Here is a 23,147-nt window from a genome sequence, read left to right as displayed (position 1 = left end):
TTTTCCTTTTTTTAAAAAGAGGCTTTTCATTACTGGAGATGAGCAAACAAAAAGGAATCCAGCACACCTGCCTGGAGTGTCACCTAGAGCAGAACCAAGGGACTGGTCAGGGCATGGTCAAAGCCCATCTCTCCCTGTACTCCCTGAGTCCAGCTGCAGGAGCTCTAGGTCAATCCTGACACCCTGAGCTTCCCCACCCAACCTGTACCAATCCAGTCCAGACCATCTCAGCAAACCCTCCTATGCCTGGCTGTGACCTGCAGCTCACCTGACCATGGTTCCAGCCCAGCTCTCACAGGCAAAGGGCCATTTCACTGCTCTAACAACTGCAAGAAAAGGTTCATTTTTACTTAACCAGTGCCCTCCTGGCTAAGTGTGGTGGCCACATACCCCTCTATCCACTGCATTTCATTAATGCAGTTTGCCCTCATCTTTCACTGCCCTTTGAGGAAGAGGAACTGCTGCCCAGCACACTGGCACTTGCTTTCCAATCAAGTCAGGAGTCCTTTCCCCATTCCAGAGTTTGTACTTCCCTTCACTTAACACAATCACACCAACATGGAAAAGCAGCACCCTCCATCCCTGGCTTATTCCTAAGCAGCTGAAAGGAGACAGTGATGACTGTGATAAGCTCTAGCCCTGCATAAGCTCCTGGATGCCAGGAAGTAAGAGTTGCCACTGCTACATACTAATGGAAACCAGTGAGGATTTGGGTTTTTATTGTCAAGTGCCCAAAGAAATTTAGTGTTTAAAGATAATTTTTAACCCAAAATCTGCAAAACAAATGTAACACTTGGAGTAGCACAGTTCTTCAGTCTGGTTCACCATCACAGTCCAAGTTTTACAATAAGTGTAATCAGAGTAACATTTAAAATATAAATCATTTCATGTGGCTCCACAGAGGAGAAGTGTCACCTGTAAAATTTCTACTTTGCCCTACAAAGCATCACTGGGAAGGTTTGCAAGGACATTTTATTTACTCTTTTGAAGGAACTGTTTTGTGAAGCGATCTAGTTCGTTCTCAAGGTGAATGGCTTTATTTCTGCAAAACAAAAGCAAGGGATTTGCTTCAGTGCAGGAACATCTGCGTTTCATTTCTATTCCTCTACTGAGACCTGCAGCACTAAGACAACCTAAATGCAGGTTTTTCAAAGGGGTGTGTGGGGCATGCCAGACATTCACCCCACAGTGGTGGTGGATGCCCAAGGCCAGGAGGCAGCAGCCCAGAGCCAGAGCAGCCTTACAGTGGGGGAAAAGAACAGGAAATGACGGCTGAGGCTGCTTCCAAATCCCTAAAGCACCAACTGCTGGAAGTTTCTCCTCTGCAAACACCTACTACTGGCACTAGAACACCAGTACTGCACCGAGTGACTCAACACAGCACAGCTGCTCCCCTGCTCTACTGTGGGGAGGGCGCTTTGGGAAGGTGCCAACCTCAGCTACCTACAGATTAAAATTCTGGAGAAAGGCCACTCTCCCATACACTGAAGAGAGACAAGGGTATAAAGATGATCAAAGAAAGAGTATTTTTGGAGCTTTGCTGATTCACTAAGAGCAGCAAACATTTATTTAACTTACCCAGAGCTGCTCAAGGTATCTCTGCACACCCTTCTGCACCTAAGCCAGCCTAGTTCAGCTCCAGAGGAAGAGCTGGCACGGATCACTGTGAAGGCAGCAGGGCTAAGAGATGCTTGTGGCCAGTCACACCCAGACTTACCTCAGCTGCTTGGAGTTGCTCTGTATGTTCTCCAATTGATCTATTTCTTTGGAAAGCCTAGCAATTTCTTCTTCCAGGTTTTTCTGGGTAATATCCACCTGCTGACAGAGCCGAGCAAAGGTAGTGGCCATTTCCCTAAAGGGAAAACAAGTTCGTAATCATGATTTAGGGAAGTCTATGATACCAAAAAAAAATTAAGAAAACAACTCAAAAATCATGTGCCATTGGAGTGTGCAGAACACAGAAATCGAAGCCTCCAGCTCTTAAGGGATTACAGAATAGCAGAAAGCAGGAGAACTGTGCATTTTTTAAATTAGAAAAAGAAACCTTAAACATGCCAAATGCACCTCAGTCTACACCAACATCATGTCTGGCCATTTTGCATAGAGCAACCACAGGTACAAGCCTGAGATGGGGCTCTGGCTAGACTCAGAGGTGCTGGAGCAGCCCTGTGCCCCAGACCTGCCCACTGAGGCACCCCATCCTACTTGTCCCCTTAGCCACATGCTCTCAACCCCATTTCCAAGACTCTTCCTTACAGAAACAGAAAAGAAACCCAGTTACCACCCTGGGCCAGCACTCAGGCTGTCCCCCAGGAGAGGAGAAATCCTCTCCCCTCTCTACTTCACCTCACTGGAGCATTGGTTTGAGTCCAGCTCTTCCATGTCCTCACAGAGACACACAGCTGCTGGACACGGGGATGAGTCTCTTTCCTCTGCTGAAGCTGAACTCTGTACTAGTAAAGTATTCCCTGAGCTACACAGGAGAGGTGTTCTGCACCCTGGGGCTTAGGTCTCATCAGCAGGCCTAATTTTCTGAAATAATAATTTAATCAAAATAAATTGTTTCAATGAAAGTGTCTGAGGGAGACAATCAGCCAGACATTACTTTGCAGAGACAGGTGGGGAAAGATTTGGGAAAGAGAACACAGAAAAAAAATCCAACAGTTCAGAAAGGCTGTCAAGTTCCTCTTCTGCAGTGCAGAAGAATCAGCACTAGCTACTCAGAACTTGCCCATCCCAACCCTGGGGCAGAAGCTCTGCTCACCCCTACAGGGCCTGCAAGGCCAGAACAATCCACTGGAGCAAACTCCCACGTCTCCACCATAAGATGCTGGACAAAGAGTCACCATCTGCAGAGCAGCACACACAGCCACACACAGAGATGCAGCTATTGGCCTTTTCAGGTGGTAATTTTAAACTCTCTTCCAACTCCCTCATAATAAATGCCAAGGGACACTAAAGGTGCCTCCCCTCACCATGCACACCCAGTCCCCACAGCCCCGTGGTGACAGACACCTGTCCCAGCTTGGGGACAGCCCATGTGACACTTACTGCTGCACCTGGTGGCTGCAGTTGGCGCTGGTGAGGCTGACGATCATCTGCAGCTTCTCAGTGGCGTAGTTCACAAACTGCTGCTTGAAGGCTCTCTCCTTCGCCCGCGTGGTCCAGGTCAGCCTCTCGTACAGGTACAACAGCCCGTACATGCTCAGGGACAACGAGATCAGTTTCCAGCCTACAGTTTTCCAAATCTGAAAAGGAAAATCTTCTTCAGCTTAAATAAACTGCCCCAGAGAATTAAATCTAATTCCACCCATTTTTAAAAAAATCATCTCTGTGGCCCCTTTCACCGGATTAGTTTAAGAAAATATATTGTTTCCATAATATTACTGCAGAGCAATACAGCTACATTCCCATGAGCTGGCCTCACTGGCATGGAGAATGTGCAGGTTACAGAAGCCTTGCTGCTCTTTCATGAAGGAGGAAGCAAAGCTCCCACTAAATCCAAACTGAATCAGTTAAATCACCATTTAATTCAGACACTGAACACAGACCTACGGCATAGAGAACATGCCCAGCTCTCCTCAGAGTAACTAAACTGATTCTCTCACTACAGACTGACTGTGGGTACCCAGGGCACTGCATGTGCTCATCTGGCCCAGTGTCAAGTCCGTGACAGGCTCTGTGCTGCACCCCAACCAGACAGGCCAGCTTGGCCTCTGCCATCCCTTCCAGCACAGGGAATGCTGCCAGTGCTACTTGCCACTCCGCCAACAACGATGATGCTCATGGAGGTCCGAGAGGTCAGCGAGGCTAAACTCAGTACCAAAGGAACCATAAAGTCATCCTGGGGCACATTCTCTGGAGTTACAGCGGGAAGGCTGGCGGCAGACGGGGTGGTGGCTAAAGGACGAGGGATCTAGAAGATGGGAACAGGGCAGCCTGAGTAAAAAGCATCAAGGAACTACACAGATGGGTTTTTGTTTTATTTTCATACATTCAGGGTTTGATCTACTGAAAGAAAACCCTTCAGCACAGAAACCTGAACCGGACTCCTGAGGAGCAGTGGAAGCTTTCACATGTCCTTGCCCAACGGACATGGGGTTAAAATAAGGGTTTCTATGCAGGGCTGGCTCTGAGCTAAGGATCCAAAAGTTACGAAGGGAACAGGCTATCTAAAGGGTTTAATCCAAAGAAAAACAAACTCGTGTTACAGCTGCAGAAAGTTCAGGAGAGGTTTTTAGTTCCATTCTAACCCTGAATATAATCCAATAAAAACAACCCTCACCAAAAATATTTCACACAAAGGGCCTAGGGGAAGGCAGCAGCAAGCATGTAAACAGCACAAGCAAAGAGTAAAAATCAGTATATTCTCATCAAGGTAAAACAAGGCACACAATGGCAGCCCAAGCTCCGAAGCACTCACTTGTAGGTTTGGATCTACTAGTCCCAAGAGTACTTTCTGAGCTTGTTTAGGACCTAAGAAACGGTTTACAAGCGAAGTCCATCCCAAAGAAAAGTGGAACATGATATCCTCTTGAAAATCTGCACACAGGCTATGACAGTTTAGATCATAGCTAAGGTCAAACTTCCTGCATGGAATTAGCAAGTGGAGCTGATTCTGAGCACTAGAAGGCAACAATGGTTTCAGATTTTCTAGAAATAAAAACAAATAGTAAAGATTAATTAAAAGCAGAGCATATTCACAAGCAGCATCCTTGCACTGTTGACAAGCTTTGTTAAGAATCTGAACTGACCACTTCATTATTTATTTATTTATTTGTAAAATCGATGGCATTTCAGCAGGGATGACCCCAACAGAGCAGGCAATTTATTGCTCTGATATAAAAAAAACAGTAACTCACCAAGAAAGCACTGCTGGAAAAAAGGGCAAATTAACTGAAAGACCTCTATCAATGGTCAAAAGATAAGGACAGACTAAGAAAGGATTGATTTATCCAGCAGTTCTGTGGTGCCATACAGAAAAGGCAACATTATTGCATTAAGAGGACGGAAGGGTTCACGTAATTTCATGATCTTGCTCTGAATCTTTATTACCAGGAACAGATCAGTGGAGAAGGATGTGCAATAAAGTTACTACTTATAAAGGAAAGAAAAGGGAGTGCACAAGTCCTTTGTGAAATGATCTGCTTTGCATTCAGGATCTGGAGGGACCTAGGGAGAGGATTATACTGCAGAAACATTTCCTAATAATTAGTGTATTTCATATGTCTGTTGTGGAAGCCAAAAGTTTAAATGGGTTTGTAAAAGGATTAGACAAGTTGCCAGAGGACAGGTCCACTGCTACTTGCTTAAGCCATTAATCCAGATGCAGTATCTCAGCTCAGAAGTCCCTAAAATGGGGAGGGATTGCTATATTTACCCTGGTTCATTGTTCTTCTCCCCCAGCATCTGTTACTGGTCAGTATCAGAGTCAGGGCACTGAGCTGAACACTCAGTCCTGATCTACGCTGGCTTTTCCTTTATCGTTTATAGCATCAATGTTAAAATAATTTTCTTTCTGATCATGATTTAACATCGAGTTTTCTTAGGTTGTCTTCCTTTAAGTGAGAAGTGTTAACAGTTCTCCTCCCTCCTCTTACCAATCATCTCCTGCTGAGACTGGTGCATTGACTGATTGACTTCACTGGAGCAGCGGTCAGCCAGGTTCTTCCCCAAACCGTCTTCTATATGTTTGTTCAGTTCCTGAAGTTTTATAGAGAACACATGCTCACCAATTTGTATTTAACTCATTTAATTTATATTCAGTCACACTGTACAGAGCACTGACATGTTACACACTAAGCACTGTTCCTTACAGTGGGAAGAAAAGCAGGTTACCATGGAAATACCATGCTTTCCGACTGCACACCGAAACCTAACTGAAACGACACAGGGAACACTGCCCTGTGACTGCAATCATTAAAGGGGCACATGGAAAAGTCTGTACTTCCAATAACCTGTGACACTGGAAAGCCACTGAACCACCTACTGCCCTACAAAGCCTTTACTGTGTCATTTGATGGGGGCCAATTTCACTGCTCTGCAGAGACAAACTGCTCCCACCAACTCCTGTGGGGGCCCACTCAGGACACTCTGTTGAGCTGGGACAGCACAGATTGTCCCGAAAACACAGTGTTCCCAAGTGATCCAACCAGGCTGGAAGAGGTGGGAGCTATGGCAGTCATTCCTCAGCAGCAAAGTCTGAGCATAAGAGGTTAATGAGGGTGTACAGGTCTTAAAAACACTAAGTTTGAGGAGGAATTTACATAACTTTAAAAAAAGTCCCAGTTTTTATTAAAAGCATTGGGTATTTGCAAGCTCATTTTATTTTTGGATCTATTTGATTTTAGGTATAGTGAAAATTATTTATGGTAGGTCTTTATTTACTGGAAGTGAAGACTACAAATTAGGAGCCACTCTACTAAAAGGACGGTTGAAACAAAAATTAATTTCTTTCCAAACACAAAGCAGAAAATATTTTTAACCTTTTCCAATTTGAGGTAGAGATATGCATATGTCAGAAAGCAAAAATCTTGCAATGCCTAAAGTGTCACATAAAATGCTACATACATTATGAAAATACAGAAGTAGAAATTAAGGGAAAGACAAAGAGCTTGACTTCAAATCATGCAAGAAAACTTACTGTCTTATAGAGCTTCAGCACTTGAGGAGAAGGGTGAAAATCTGAATAAAATTCATCAACTAAAACTGAAAGTCGGCAAATCTCATCAGTCATGGCAGAGGAGACCTGGAAGAACACCGAAAATACTTTAAATGTTTAAATGTTTCTCCTACCTTTTCTAGTCAGAGTGAAAACAGACTACTGCATGAACTGTCACAAGAAATGATTCAGTTACCTGACAGGCATTTTGAGGCCTGGTTTTCTTTTTTTGTATTGGAAAAGGAACATATTGGACATTTCAAACATCCTTCGTACGATGGGTGGGCTCCTAAAGGAGCTGCCTGACAGAAGAGGCATCCCTTGGATGTGGCAGGTTGTTCACACTGCCATTACTTACTTTATTTTCGACCTCCTCAGTAACACGTTTGATTTTTTCCTTCGTATCTTCCGTCAGAATGTTCAGCTGGTTTCGAACGAAGTCCAGTCTGTCCTTCTGATCCTCTCGCTCTTCCATGGAATGGACTCTAATGCAGCAGAAAGGAAACCACCATCACTAGCAGGTATTCTCCCAGGAATGAAACAAGCCCATACCCAGCTGATGGTTACTGAGCAGCCACAAGGAATCCAGAGGAACCCACAAGGAACCGTGGCTGACCAAGGCAGAGGCACTGCCCCGAGGGGTTGCAACGTGGCTGCACTGACCAAACCTAACTCAAGTCACTGCATTTTGATGTATTTACAAAACCAGCATTTTGAGTCAAATTGTTATCACTGTACATGATTGCAACTAAAAAAGGTGTGGGGAACCAGAGCTCTTTAACTTACGTCTATCCTGATTTAAAAAAAAAAAAAAAAAGAGGGTAAATCTGATCAAACTGCTGCTCACCAGCAGCACTCAACTACTCCTTAGCAGTGACATCAGTCTGATGCAAAGCAAGGGGGATGTGGCAGAAACCTCAGCACTAACAACTCTCTTCAGAATTCCCTGACCTATCATTTAAGCAAAAAGTCCTGAAAACCTAGAGCAGTTCCATCTTGAGGGCCAGCAGAAACAATAAACAGCAATTCAGACTAAGAGGGGTCACCACAGACATTTTGGTAAGTCAATTGACAGAAAGCAGTAGAATATCAGAGAATTTTCAAACATTTCACAGCATGTTTTCATGGGATCTGACAATATGAGACAAGTCAGTACGTAAACAGTTTGTAAAAGCTGACATATTCAGGAGGATGAGTGTTTGACAGCACAGTGGAGTCTGCTGAAACATAAAGACACACTATTGACAGGCAGAAAGGAGATGTAGGGAAGGATTAAACGTCACAGCAAGTTCACTATGTATAACAGACAAAGGGTAGCAACAAAAGTGAGGAAAAATCCCAGACTATGCAAACCTCAAAGGATACATGAAACTATCAAACAGAGCAGACAAGCTGCTATCATTAGCACTACAGGATTACAAGAACAAAGAGAGAATACAGATATTTAAGGATACAATCTGGAAAGGGCCAGAGGTAAAGACTCTGTTAGCTTGGGCTTGTATCACCCCTGACAGTATTATTATCACTTGCAAATTAGTGTCCACATCCTCCCATTTATTTTCTCAGTATTACTGTTAACAGAAAACTTAGGTTAAACAGGCCAAAATGTCACCTCTGAAATGCTGCATACAGCTAGAAAAACTTAAAATTTCAAATATTTCTGAAAAAAGATTTGAAAACCCAGCGATTGCAAGTCAGCAACAAAGAACAACAAAGTAATAACAAGATCCCTGTATGGAAGTCGGAGACCAAGGGCAAGACTGAGCAAGTCAACAGTGGTAAGACTGACACACTGATACACCAGAAAAGTTTTCTGTTTCTTACCAAGCAGGAAAAGTGAATTTTAAAGTCCACAAATGGCCCAAGAAAATCACCAGCACAGAAATGGCTCCTCAGACGATCTGGACAAACCAAAGCCAACCAGCCCTCCAGCCCACCTACCTTTTCTCTGCTGCTGCCACGTTTATGGTGTCCATAATGTTTTTCACAGTATCTATTATCTGTTTAGCTCTGATAGTGTGCTGTTCAAACTTGGTTTTCACGGCTGACTGCGAGATACACTCCTGCGAGGGGCCCAAGCCACAACACATTACTGCAATTCCATGCCAACACACTCAGGAATTTCACTGTCAGAAAGCACATGCTGCCAATTTTACCAAGAACTTAAACCAATGGGAAATAAAAAGGGAGAAAGTATAGACAAATTAAACAACAACAGAACTAAAATCTCAAATGAGTCTATAGCAGCAAATCTGCCTTCGTGTTCATTCACAGTAATGTGCAGAGGTTTTCAATCTTTTAAAATAAATCAATAACGTAAAGAAAGAAGAAAACTTAAGATAAATCTATCTCTTTCGAAAATTTTCCAAACTATCTCTTCAGAATTACAAATGTCAAACATGAACACTGGCAATACAGCCTGGCTTGAGTTTTCTTCATTGCAATACATGTTCTCAGTTTCAAGAAGCAGTTCTGTCAATGAAATTTGACATGCTCAGGTCAATACTGACCATCCAGGAACAAAATATATGAGCAGGGATAAGAAACAAGGGTTTTCTCACAGGATAAAAAAAAATTGTTAAGTAGCCCTTAAAATATTAGCTTATCTGAAGATTACTGAAGTGTTAAATGAATGAGTAGAGAAAGCTCTAAAGACAGAATTAATCAATCTTGAATACTGAACAGTGATTCAGAAATACAGAACAGCAACTGAAGAGATATACAGATGTTCAATTTGGGAAAAAGCAAATCAGTTTCAGTAAGCCATAAATTCAGACTTTGATTTTTTTTCAAGCAACTGCAGATCCTGAGTTATGGAGCCAATTAAATGTCAGAATTCAACCTGCACTGAGGCACCCCAAAGTAGCCACACCTTCCGTGTTTAAGGGGAACAAGGCAAGCAGCCAGTTTGCTTAATCCAGATCTATGGGATTTTTAAATCCTTCCCAATCTGTGGATGCACCTTTCATAGCACAAACAGATTTTGGCTGGTTTTAAAAGACTTGCCTGTGACCTTAGCATATGCTGTAGTAACAGATTCCAGCTATCTAAAAATAATAAATCAAACCAAAATAAACAAAATGGGTAAAATATCCCCTGTTCCTCGATGAAGCAGATCTAGAAATCAGCAATGAAAGGCCAGAGTTTCATAAATATCAGCACATTGTAAGAGCTAGACTGGGCACAGAGCAAAGAGTCTTCCCAACGTTAGTACGTGGTAGATAAAAGGATGACAGTCACTCACAACACAATCAGAAAATCCAAGTTAGAGCACTAGGAAAAACACAAAGGTTAGTTAAACAACGGGGAAAGATAAGAGGGGGACAGCAGCAGTTTTGCTGTTAGTCTGTAAATAAGTATTTACTGAAACAAAGATAAAAGGTGTGTTTCAACAATGTAACCAAAACCAGTCACCTTCCAGCCCACTTCCAGTAAGCAGGACAGTCATTAGGTGCACAGATCATTCCACCCCTGAGCAGGGCTGGGGAGGCTCACTCAGGCTCTGCCATTCACTCCCGTTTACAGCCAGGAGCGCTGTTCCACCCTGCCTCCATCCTCCACTGCTCCCCACACCACTTCTGACACCAGTTTTTTTAAGAAACTTGGGAAACACCACAACCTGAGGCACGGTGAGGTTGGTTTTATGTAGGATATCTGCTAAGGACTAGCAGTGTGGAGGCACTTCTGTGCTGTTTGATAAGGTGTTTCCATGTGCCTCACTGTAAAATTTCAGAAGATACCCTTTCTTTCCGTTATTCCACAATATAAAAATTCAGAATTGATCCAAGAATTCAACCCTTTAAGACTGCCTCTTTTCCTCTGCTGCAATACAGCTGACATACAAAGTAGCATTACTTTTTAAAGCTACTATATGAGTCTCTAAAATCTTCATTTCCCCACTGCTTACAAGTGTTTTTAGTAATGCCTGCACCAATTTTTCTTTTAGCAACTTTAAACATCCTCTGCTTTTCAAAACACCATGTTTCACCTATTTTTGGAAGGATTTTTGCCCTCACACGCAAGTCTGCATAAATGTAGTTACAAACCTTTCAAAAATAGTCCAATATTCTTCTCATATCATAACAAACTGGCACTGGTGGCCTGCTTCTAGATTTTGGTTTTTTTTTAAGATTCTAGCTATACTGAGCTCCTATCAGTCCTGGAATGAACAGGCTTTCCCATCAACTGACACTAAAATCAGGAATGTGGAAGTACTGGAGAAGTAACAGTTCCTCTTCTCAGCCCACATGGAAAAGAGGAAGAAGCTGTCCAATTTTAGTGAAGACAGAAGCAGGGTGAGAGAATCCAGGAGGAGCAAATCCAGCAGATACAGCCCAGGGGGAACACAGCACACGTGGACGAGTTTATACACGAGGTGATGAGACTGCTCAGAGATGGGAGCTGGACAAAAGGGTGTCAGAGGTGTTTGGGAAGTCTGAACAGGGCACCTGGACAGGGACCAGGAGCTAAAGGCAGGACAGACAGACTGAGGAAGGGGAGGGGTCAGTGTCTGACAAGGACAGACAGAAGCATCTGTGCTCTCATCCCTTCCTTTTCACACACTGGAGTGTAATCCAAGAGTCTTGAGACTTGCAGCTCCTCTGTCAGGAAACAGAGTAAATGCAAAGTGCTTTAGGCAGAAGTGTTCAGGCTGTACTCAGGGCTGAATCTGGTCTGGCAGTGCACAAAGGTATCAGTTTGTTCCCAGACTGAACACAAAAAGTTTTACCTGGAGCATGATATTCTTCATTAATACATAGCCTAGAGCTGGCAAACATAACTGATGACAACAGCATGCTGCTGTCAGCTACTTTATCAGCTCCAGTGACAGTAATTTGAGTACTAGGTTTGAAGACTTCAGACCTGGTGAACCATTAAGTATCAGCCTTGCTTTAAAAGCATATAAAATGCCACTATAACTCAAGAAACTGCCCACAAAACCTGAATGTGAAAGAGGCTGCAACAGCAGACACTGAAAATTTAAATTGCTTTGGCAATCTTAATATAGCACAGCTGTCATTCTCTTCAAATGGTGGGATCACACTCCTATTTAAAGCCATTCATTGTGATTTCAGGATGTAACACGACTAAGCAGCGAAAAACATCACAGAATTCACTGTCATGGTTGGAGGCAGGCGTGCAGCAAATGAAACACAGAATGTGAAACAAGAAATACAGTTGTTTTAAGGCTATACAGTGCTCTCACATAATTGTTCCTTGTCCCAGCCTCTGACACAGAAACTTGTCATGGTTATGACCTTGTGATGGATGACTCTCATTGTGGTGGCCAACCTGTGACATCTGATTTACACGTGCTGGGCACTCACAGCACCACATCATTTAATAAGTAATCATTCATCTTAACGTTGAAATATTCCAAGTGTTAAGTGCTTAACTGTAATTATAAGAGATTTTGTCAAAAAAGCTATGGATACAGCACATGGCAAAACACAATAATGAACAATAACTGATTTAGAAGCCAAATTTCCACTTTTTTTCCTACTGGCTCAAAGTTTCCTACTGTAATTCTAAGGACAAAAATTACAAACAAAAATGCATGTTTGACTACAGCTGATGACACAAGCAAGAAATGGCATGCCTCCTGGATTCAGGCCCTGCCAGTACTCTGAATCCATCATTTCAACAATTCAAGTCATCTCTCATAAGAGCATGGATAAGGATTAAATTTAAAATTCAGTCTGACATTTTCTTGCTTATGCAAAACCGAACCAAGCTATTATTTTAAAACCTTTTTGATACACACACATCACTACATAACTCAGTTTTGCTAAGGTCAGATGTGTTTGTTGTAATGCAAGAAGAAACACTTTTCAGAGACAGTTTGATTTTTTTAAATACACTCATACACAAAACCATTGAGGCCCAAGATGCCTCCTTAAGATCTCCAAGAATGGCTTTAATTAATTAGTTATTAAATTCAGCAAGTCAAATGGATCCTATCATAAAGGACTCACTCAACTGTCCAGCCAGTCCTACTTCTGCAGAAACTGTAAACTCCAACTATGAATATGGCTAGACTGAGGTGGAAGTGTGGATTCTGTACAGCACAAAAGATGCAAAAACAGTGTTAATGCTCAGAGCAACAGAGCTAAGAGGTACATAATGGTGATAGATTCAAAACTCTGGCTTTAAAAGGGCAAGTAAATATTTAGATTTATGTTGGCGAAACTGAATTTCTTACTAGAAACATTCACCAGCACACGGTTGTAAGTGGTACACACCTTTTCAAGGGCATCATCTCCTTTTATATAGACCATACTGGTATTGAGATCTCAAACAAGAGCTAAGAGCTTTGGTCCCTTCCCTCGCTGAACAATACTCCTTTCCAACAACCACCTGCTGCTCAAGGTGAGAAGAGATGAAAAGAACACACAGAAAAGGCAAAGCTGCAGATGGTTTAAATACCTTACACTCCTTTGCTAGCATGGGTAATGCTCAGTAGAATTAAGCTAAGCATAAGCAAAAGGTACCTCTGCAATAAAACCCAGGCAGTCTAAAAAGCCCATCATAAATACCTCAAATATCTGCTCAAAATGTTGAAATTCCTGGAATCTTGTTTGAAATCCTTCAGCAAGTGCTCCACCTGCAAAACATAATGGACCATAAGGGAGACAGCAAGACCTCACAGCAGTGCTTAAATACTTTTGTTTATCAGGTTTTATGGTATTTTTCTGTATTTGAGGAAAAGCAGTTCCTACACACCACCCTCTGGCATTCCTTGGGCCTTCTGTCTCCTGGCACTCAGAACTTCTTTTGCTGAAACAAAAAAGATGCGATTCCTTGCTTCTACAGGATCAATAACTTTGAGCTCGTCGACCAGGAAGGTCAGACAGCGCTCCATGTGCTGCCTCCGCACCTGAGGAAAAGGTAAAAAGCTCATGAGGAAAAATGGCAAAAATGGAGCTGTCAACAAATCAGAACAGAGTCAAGAACAGATGCTGAACCACCCCTCAGACAGCAGATGCTGCCAATCCTACTGAGGCAGCAGCTGCCTTTACTCATTTAAACAGAGCTGGGTGCAACAATATTTCCTTCTACAATTGTATTTGTCAGAGATCTCAGCCTGTTACTGGGGTAAACACTTCATTCCCCACATACAGAGAGATAAGTCTCTCTGACTTATCTGAGATGAGCTGGCTGCTGTTGGGAGATCTGAAGAGCACTCTGAACTGTTCACACCTAATGCTGCACTTCACCAGCTACTCTACACAGGTACAGATGTATGAACTGTACCCTCAGGCTGCATTACCACTACAGAAATAGAAGGTAATACAAAGAAGATTAAAAACCAAGCTTAACTGTGGAGGAATAAGGTTCTAAAGAAGTTTCCCATTGTTTTAGCTGCCTGCATATATTGCCACTTGGATTGCAGGCTGCTTTTTGCATGGAACAAGGAATAAGTTATTTTCATTTTCTGACCATGTAACTTATCCTTTTATTAATAAGACAAAGCTAGTGTTTCCATATTAAAATGTCTTAATTAACTGTAAACCCAAATAAGAGTCACCAATTCACTCACATCTTCCATGTACTCTGGTTCTGATGCAGAGGCATCCCATCTATTATTCAAGATGAAGATGTTTGGCTTCGAAAGTCGTTCATTCACTTTATGGAAAAAATGCTTCTCCTAAGAATTGAAACACAAACAGAAAACTGCACAGAGATCCAAACCAGAGTCACACATTCTTCTGTAACAGACTCTGAAGTTAATTCAGCTTTTTAAAAGTTTATCAAAAAGAATTCATCAAAATTAACCCCCACAGATATCCAACACAAAATAGGCTTAGACAGTTCAAGTCATCAAATGCCTTAAAACCAATGCCAATGCCAATGCAAGTCAAAGACCTTGCAAGATTCACTAAAAATGGGTACAAATACAAACCAAAAAAACTTCCAGAACAAACAGTTCAGAAAACGTTGGAAAATAAGATCTATTTTTCTGTAAGTCCTTCATATCATTCACTGTCGCTTTTTTCCTTCCTTCTTTCACTCTTACCATCTCAAACTTCATCTCCTTTGATACTTCAAGCCCCCTATTAAAACTTTTTGCACTTGTGTGACACTCAAAACATTGCTGGGAAAGAGAGGAAGGGAGAAAGAGCAAACAAGATCTGTTCAGTTTTTAAGTAAGATGCCTAGCTAAAACTCTGAAGTCTCTCCTATTTGAACTACCAACATGTTCCTGATCACCCTGTCAAATCTGATATAAATATCCAGAAAAAAAAAATTCTCTAACTGTATTCTTCACATAGGCAACATCAGTTAGAACTACAGAGAAGTTATATTTCCTACATGAGAATGTAAGGCTTGAGTCACAGGAAAAAAGTCACCACATATCCTGGACACAGCACTGGAGATCCATTAGCCTCCATCAGCCAGGAGTAATCATGTGCAAACAAGATCACTGCTGCAGAAATGAGAACTTTGTCTGAGGAGAATTTATGGGGGAATATTAGAACAATCATGTTTTTGCAAAACACACCTGTGATAATATGGCAGAATAATGCCAAGTATTCTCAAACCTGTTATGGCAAGAGGCAAAAATAAAGCCTACGGAGGATAAGAACATAGTTGTCACACGCTTTACCTGCAGCATAAACCTGTGTAGATGAAGAAATTACCATCTGCCACAATGCAAAGAAAAATACAAATGCTTTTACATAGTTACCTAATTGTTGAAAGCAACTTCATTTGTGTCTACCAGGTCGAAAAAACAAAAAAGAGGAAAGAGCGAGAGAGCTGTTTACTGAGCCTAAACCTCAATCATGACTAAAATCTACTTCCTTTCCCTCTGACAGACATCCTGGACACTGGTGACTTCCAGATGCTAATTAGAAGGTGCTCAGCATCAAGGGAAGATTTATAGGCAAGGCAACCAAAAACTTCAGCATGACTTTAATTGCCAGACTAACCTGTTTCTATTCAGCAGCTTTTGGCCACACCCAACAAGAACAAAGACTGGCCAAAAACCACATTAAAAAGCAGAGGAGCACTTGTGTGTCTGGGTGTTTAGGAGCAGATAAAAACAAAATTAACAGAATCTTCCAGCAGACATACAGGCTATTCATCTTTGCTGCATATTTATTATCTCAGATTGTTTTCAGTGGTTCATTTTTCTGAACAAATGAAAGAAAGAGATCAAATTTGGGCTTTTCTCCGTTATTTCACTACGCCAAAATGAAATCTGGCACACAGGTCCCTATTATTTCCAGATTTCTATACAGCAACCAGATGTTCACTGAAACATTTTTTTCCCCGTCTTCCTTTAATTAAAAAACCCCAACAACTATGATATGCACATAATGTGAACAACTTCTAGATTTTGTCCATATTAAAAGCCAAAGTGTCACTTCTGAGATAATGGGGAATGTAAAGCCATCGTTACATCAAATTCTCTCTTTGCTACGGATGCTGCTGGAATTTTCCTTTTTCCCCTCTTCTAAATTACATCTCTTGTATTTGAGGCTTTGTGGATTCAGCTCAGGAGATAGGAATGTCATGTTTTTGAACTCCTTTTATGTTCTCAGATTTCTACCAAACTATTCTCATTTGCTAGAATGCAAAGAAATACTGTCTTTGTACATTCCACTCTCTATTGTATTAAAAATCAAGGGAATTCGCCCTCTCCTGAGACAGGAACATATGAGGAACAAGACAGAAATTTAACTTCCTTCACCTACTTTGTGCATTTTACTGAACTTCTGGATATGAAATACTCTATAATGTCTTTGATAATACAATTGTCTCCACGTGACAAATATGACAAACTGTAAAGCAAGACAAGCACTACAACATCTATTTATCCAAAAAGCAATTTAAATTTAAAGGATAATTATGATCCTCAAGGCACAGCAAGGAAAGCTGGTAAGAAGCTTGGTTCTCCTTTCCCTAGTGAGGGAAATACATGGTTTCTTGCCTCCTACCCCCAAATCCTATTCACAAGATCCAAGTGCAGTGATTCACCTCCAGTAAAGGTCTCAGCTATTTCGGTGATGCAACTGCTGAATATTTAAATGAAGAAGTGTAAAATCATTGCAAATCATACCGTGTTCATGAGAGTTGATTCAGAGTTGGCAACCAAGACAAACACATCAGCATCCAAGCAGAACTTGTCAATCCAGCTGTCCAGTTCTGTAGTGACATCTGTGCCAGGGCTGTTGAGAACAAAAACCACAAATTCTTATTTACACAGCAAAGGAATACTTGATTTTTATAAACTGATAAAAATAGAGTGGGATTGCCTAAGGGCCCTGTAAGAAGATACAAAGCTTTATACCTTGAGGCTGCTGCCTACATCAAGCTTAAGGTGAACACAGCAAAAGCCAATTACCCTCTAGCATTTATCAGTCACTTGCTCATTAGATCATCTACTCATTACAAATGTAATTTCTAATTAATAAGTATTAATGAGCATAATTGCCAAGGAAAGTGACAGGCAGTGCATCAGAAACCCAGAGAGCCTCACAGAATTGTTCCCCTCCCTGTATCCTGAGGTTTAGATTTTAATCAGAAGAGACAGTGGTAAATAAAATATTTTTTTCAATAATAAAGTCTTACTTTGATATGATATGCAAGCTGTACATAGATTTAATAAGAAGCTAAAATGAAGCTAAAACTATATATTTTATTTAAACTGACAGCACTGAAGTGAAATATGAGCAATAAGTCATGTTTGCAAACCTAAATTGTTGCTGGTTCAAATTTCCTCAATTTAACAGTAAAGAGATTATTTGCTCCTTCCATGTATCTGTTTTATCAGAATTCAGGTTCTTTTCCTCTCCCTTTACATTTTACCTTCAGCAACTGAGACCATGCAGATCAAATCATGCACTCAAGAAACCAGTGATTTCAAAGGCACAAGATTAGAGATGGAACCAAAAGCACTGCAACTTATTAGAATACACCCTGGGTGTTATTTTGTTGGATATGAAGAAATCATACTTAAAATTTCACTCACAACTGAGTGAATTATTCTCAAATTCAATCTATATTGATTTACAAATTAGGTATAAATTACCTAAAAGTCTGAAAATCTATTACCAGGTTATACCTCAGTGGCCAGAAATAAGTTCATTTGACATAGACAAAGCAACAGCTTTCAGAATTCTTTCAACACACCAGCTGTAGGAAATGCCAGCCCAACACAGGGCACACACAGCTGACACTCACAACCACGTTTTGAGGTCACCCACTACTCTGGTATGTAGACACTTCTCAGAAGCTTTTAAAAATGAAGTCCAGATTGCTTTATACTTCACATGATCAGTTTGAAGCGTCTAAAGAGAGGAAATGGGCAAAAGGTTGTTGCTGCAACAACCCTGTTCGTGCTTCCATACTGTTTGTCTTAAAGTATCCTCAGCCAAAAGCTAGTCCCTTATTCAGCTCAGTCACAAGACACTTGACTGTTCCAACTGCTACAAGGCCAAAATCAGAGAGGTGATGGCAGGCATCAGTATATTCAAAAGAACAAACTCTGTACTTTCAAACAAAAAAAAGCCTTTCGATAATTTTGAACCTAAACTAGTCTCCTTTCTAAACATTCTAATGGCTGATTTCTTTAAGAAATCATTTACTAAAATGGAAAACATACCTGTCCACTAAAACCAAATCATCTCTCAGCAGGGCACACTTTGACTTGGGCCAAAAGACGTGGACGAGACAGCCAGCTTTCAAATCCTTGTCCATGTGAAGTGCATGAGCAAGCTGATTGACAGTCTAGAAAGAGCATAAAGAGAAGACAAATACAAATATGCACCATGAACAAGTCTGTACACCAGTCTAATTCGGCTCTCAAGCAAAGCTGGACAGGATCTCTCTGGAAAAGGGTAACAGAGTTCATACTTTGTTCTGGTGAATAGTTGAGATTTTTTTTTTTTTAAGCTCTTCAAGTCCCCAGTGTCTAAAGAACAAGTTGTGCCTTGAAACTCAGACAGGGTTTTCTGTGGAGACACAAAGTAGTGTATTCTCTCCAGGGCTGGAGTGTGTGACACTGAGCATCATGGTGAATCTACCTGAGAGGTTTAACATACCAATGTGAGCAGTTCAGTAAGATAAACACCATAAGTCCAAATGAGGGGCACATTCCAAATCCTTAACAAGTAACAGAACTTACTCTTAGTCCTATAAAAATAAATCACTCAACATATGCTCTCCTACCATAAGACATACATTTAGTTGTTCCTCTGAAATAGCCAAGAAAAATTGCCAAGTAGTCCATTTGTTTCTTCTTCCCTCCTAATTAAGAACTTTAAAATGCAGAACAAGATAGCCTTGTACTTTTGTTAGACTTGAAATGGTTGCTAAAAGACAGACCCTTTGAGGAAAAAATCCTACAAAAAGCAGTGTGAAATCATTCAAGAAACGTACCTTGACACTCTTCTTTTCATCTGATCCTTCTGTCATAAGATAAGCCTTATCTCCATCAGTCCCTTCCACACTGAGGAAGCAGTTTGTTGTATGGCCAATCCCACTAGGAAGTACCTTATCCCACAGCATTGCATTAATGACTGAACTTTTCCCACTGCTTGTTCTAGAGGGATAGAAAATAAAAGCCCTTTGAGCAGAGCACAGCAACATTAAACACACCTTTGTCCTGAACTGAACAGCACAAGCTGTTATGGGTACAGAGCTCCAGACCAGCACAGCACAGCTGGCCAGGAAAGAGTGGGGAGTGTGGAATTAAAGGAACTGGTCCCCAACTCCAAATTCTGCAACAACTTGAAGTACTCAGCAAAGTTCTACTTCACATTAACCCTCTCCCCCTCACCCATATATATCTGAGGTTTAACTATTACACAACAGCATGAAGTTACACAGACTGTAATTCATTTTTGAGCTCCTTCTTCCAGAAAAAGTTCAGTGCTCACTTTACGAGACTCGAATTTATTCAAAACATCAGAGGGAGAGGTAAACTCTCTTTTTCCTGCTCTGAACTTCTACCCTTTGCAAAAGCAACTTTCATTACACACCACAGCCTGTAAATGTATTCAACTTTTAACTTTGTGAAATAGCAAGGCTGAGATATAACAAATGTCCAGGACTTTTGAGTTTTTCTTTAAATAACTATTTTTAGCAAAATGAAGGCAAGACCACCATTGTAAGCATTATTTCCAATACAATTATGGAATTTTTAGAACTAAACCATGAAGATTTATACTCCATAAAAATATGCAACCACACGCTTAAATGTAAGCACAGAAAAATCAATCTCCTTGAAGGAAAGGGGACTGAGAGACCTCATTGTTGCTGTTATCCCTTCAAATCATCACACAGATCTATCAGACTAATGATACAACCAACAAGGCAACTGTCTCTATTTCTCTTCAGCTGCTTATATACAGAAACATAAACAGCTCATAGTTCAGTTCCTCAGCACTGGTGAACAAACACAAACAAAACTTACCAACAGATATAGCCCAGAAAAAAAATATTAAACAAACAAAACCACCACTTAAAAAAAAAAAAAAAAGCCATCCTGGAGAAGATGACAACAAACTCAGGCCTTACCAAGTCAAAAAATAATGGATCTAGACAGGATAATTATTTTCCAAAGTTTATCGAAGAAAACCATGTAACAAGACATAAGTAAATAATATATAGTCAGGAAACAAGAAGGCAAAGAAATATTCAGCATCAATTAGGTAATTATGGTTTTATGTACTACATTTCATATAATAACTTTACAATGAAGCACTAATTCCAGTGCATTTCAATTAGAAATACAAACACTAAGCTCCACAAGAGAAAGGAAAAAAAATCAAATTAAGTTCTGGTAATTTCGTTCATTACCTGCCAAAAAATGCCACTTTCATGTGTCTCCGTGAAAGCACCTCACCAATGACTGCCAACTTGTTTTTATACGCTTGTATTTTTGCCAGTTCATCTTCTGTTGCTACATGCTCAAGCTCTGGGTTCCTGTACGTGGCTACACACAGAAAAGAAAAACATAAAAGCAATCACATATAGAGTACATGCTCTGCAGTACAGGGCACAGGTAATCAGTACTTCACATGCCAACAAAGATCACTGTGAATTTTAATTATGGTGATAAAACAAAACAAGCAAAACCTCATTACAGAAAGTGATATCAGCCCCTGTAATTTGATAGCTCCACCACAAGCACTTGTGAAGTCATGACATAAATCACTTCCTATCAATCACTAACCTAACTGCTGATTCAGTAACCCTGTGAACACAGCCTGCTGTCCTCACTTGCCCTGCTCTTTGGGACATCTGCTTCCTTCAGAAAGGAAAGCCAGGACCCCTCATGGATACACCAGCTAAGCTGGGCTATCTTCTCCCCACAAAACTCCCAGGGGTGATGAGGAACCAACTCCACATGGCCACACACACCCCTCCACACTGCTAACACCTCTGAGGGTATGACCAGTGGCTCCTGACATGACATCATGTTGACCTACTTTCCTACTGAATAATGGGAGAACATGTTTGTCCTTCCTTCTATGCAAAAGAAAACACAACAGGACTACAGGTGGTTAAGCTTTCATCCTCACGGAAAGGAGGCCACGCTGCCAGCAACTTAATCAGCTTTTCACCTATGTAACCATACCAGGCATTCCTGCCAGCCCACATCGAAAAAGAAAAAAAAGTGTCAAATGAAAAACGTGACTACTTTTGTAGGCGCGTGTTTATACTAACAGCACAGTAAGAGGTAACGTAATGTACACTGTGCTGCTGTAAAACATACTCGAAGCAAAGTTTAAGGAGAAAGCTCACCCTCCACAAACGCTGCCCCCTCAGTGACATAGTCCAGCAGCTGGTCGAAGATGGCAGTGATGGTCTTTTTGGCCAGCACGAAGTGCTTCAGCGGGGAGACGGAGCCTTCTGCCATGCTGCTGCTGCAAGGGAAGGTGCGCAAAAGTGACCAAAACACTCGGCACCCTCAGCTAATGAAGTCACACACAGCCATTAAAAAAACCCACAAAACCAAAAAAAGGGCCAAAACCCCCAAATCAAAGCCCTGAACACCAACGAAGGGCAGGACGCTCAGTCTGCGCTGTTTATGCCTATCTCCTGCCCCCAACACACGCGCCGAGAGCGGCTGGCGAAAGTTCGCACCGATCTGGCGCGATCCGTCCTGGAAACACGAGACTTTTCCCTCATCAAACGCGGCTCCAGCCTCCGCACGGCCCGCGGGTCAGCGCTGTGCCCGGGGCAGCGAGGACGGGCCCCGGTCCCTCACGGAGCCCGACGATCCCGGTCCATCACGGACCCCGCTGCCCCCGGCCCCTCACGGAGCCCCGGTTCTCCCCGCTCCCTTACGGACCCCGCTGGCCCCGGTACCACACAGAGCCCCGGCTCTCCCCGATCCCTCACGGACCCCGCTGGCCCCGATCCCACACGGAGCTCCAGCTCTCCCCGATCCCTCACGGCCCCGGCGGTGCCCGTCTCCGCCGCCGGGACGGGCGGACGTGACGTCACGTCACTTCCCTTTCCTCTTTCTCCTCTGACCCACTCCTAACCTGCCTGAGGCGCCGCCATCTTTACTGCGGGCTCAGGGCGCCGCCGCCGCCATCTTGAGCGCGGGCGGGTCGCGAAATGGAGCCGGGCAGAGCCCGGGAAACACCGGGATAATCACCCAGGGATCGAGTCCACAGCACCACGGTTTGATCACAGACAGCTTCCAAGGGTTAAAGAGCACCGATAATTCATGTATTTCATAGAGGAGCATTAGAAAATGAGAACCACAGTAAAAAAATCGGTGACAATGAGCATTAGAGAGACCACATCATTTCGGGATTACTAATCCTCTGTATTTTAAATTCTTGGAATAATTTTTGGGATGTAAATTTTGTTTTGGAGCCAACAACACTTCATATAACAAAGTTCTTTTGCTCAATAACAAACATAATCCAGGAACCTAAAACACACAGAATCAGACTTGTTAAGGTTGGAAAAAAACCCTAAAATTATGGAGTCACACATCAAGCCTAAAGGTTTAAAAGTCTGAAAGGTGAAGAATCAAATACAAATCACTTCCCAAAGCAATCTCATGACTTTGCATAGCTTCTGGTCAGAATGCTGCTCCTGAAACAGCCGAACTTTGCAGGTACCAGTGAACGACTGGATGTGTTACACTTATTTGTCTTGGAGAAAAATAATAAATACTGGCATACTCCTGGTCACCACAGTTCACTTCTGTCATTCCAGGGATGAATGACATGAACTGCCCAAGCTACAAGGTGCCAGGTCTGTGGCAGTGTCAGAGCAGCTGCTCATGTGCTCCCAGGTCACCTCGGCGCAGCAATGTCAGAGCACTCACCTTCCACTTACAGCTTCACCTAAATAAAGCACCCTAAATAAACCACTTTCCTTTGATGGCAACAACACTCTGTCCTTGGCGTGCACAGCCATTCCTTTCAGCCTTCCAACTTCTAGACAGACTCGTTACCTATTTTTCCTACTATTTAATATCTTCCATGCTTTAATGTGCTGATCATGTGGA

General features: G+C 42.0%; 1 protein-coding gene across 2 annotated transcripts; it reads right to left on the bottom strand.

Annotated features, from left to right (window-relative positions):
* Positions 1 to 702: 702 nt before the first annotated feature.
* MFN1 (mitofusin 1) lies at positions 703 to 22,139 on the bottom strand. Of its 2 annotated transcripts, none has more exons than XM_051782257.1 (18): positions 22,023 to 22,139; positions 21,419 to 21,540; positions 20,471 to 20,606; positions 19,049 to 19,211; positions 18,273 to 18,397; positions 16,728 to 16,836; positions 14,202 to 14,309; positions 13,385 to 13,538; positions 13,198 to 13,265; positions 8,603 to 8,724; positions 7,020 to 7,146; positions 6,644 to 6,748; positions 5,601 to 5,703; positions 4,424 to 4,653; positions 3,761 to 3,916; positions 3,052 to 3,248; positions 1,718 to 1,852; positions 703 to 1,042 (listed from the first exon to the last, which is right to left on the bottom strand). In XM_051782257.1, the coding sequence occupies exons 2-18, from the start codon at positions 21,531 to 21,533 to the stop codon at positions 973 to 975; spliced, it is 2,223 nt and encodes a 740-aa protein (XP_051638217.1). In that variant the 5' UTR covers positions 21,534 to 21,540; positions 22,023 to 22,139; the 3' UTR covers positions 703 to 972. The 2 variants fall into 2 exon arrangements, with proteins under 2 accessions (XP_051638217.1, XP_051638219.1); XM_051782259.1 differs by lacking the exon at positions 22,023 to 22,139 and adding an exon at positions 21,761 to 21,889.
* Positions 22,140 to 23,147: the final 1,008 nt, after the last annotated feature.

Source organism: Manacus candei, unplaced genomic scaffold (assembly GCF_025592945.1).
Source record: "Manacus candei isolate 608988 ecotype Guabito, Panama unplaced genomic scaffold, ASM2559294v1 h1tg000015l, whole genome shotgun sequence".
NCBI lineage: Eukaryota > Metazoa > Chordata > Aves > Passeriformes > Pipridae > Manacus > Manacus candei.
The sequence above is the reverse complement of the archived record's forward strand: the minus strand, read 5'-3'. Positions and strand labels throughout refer to the sequence as shown.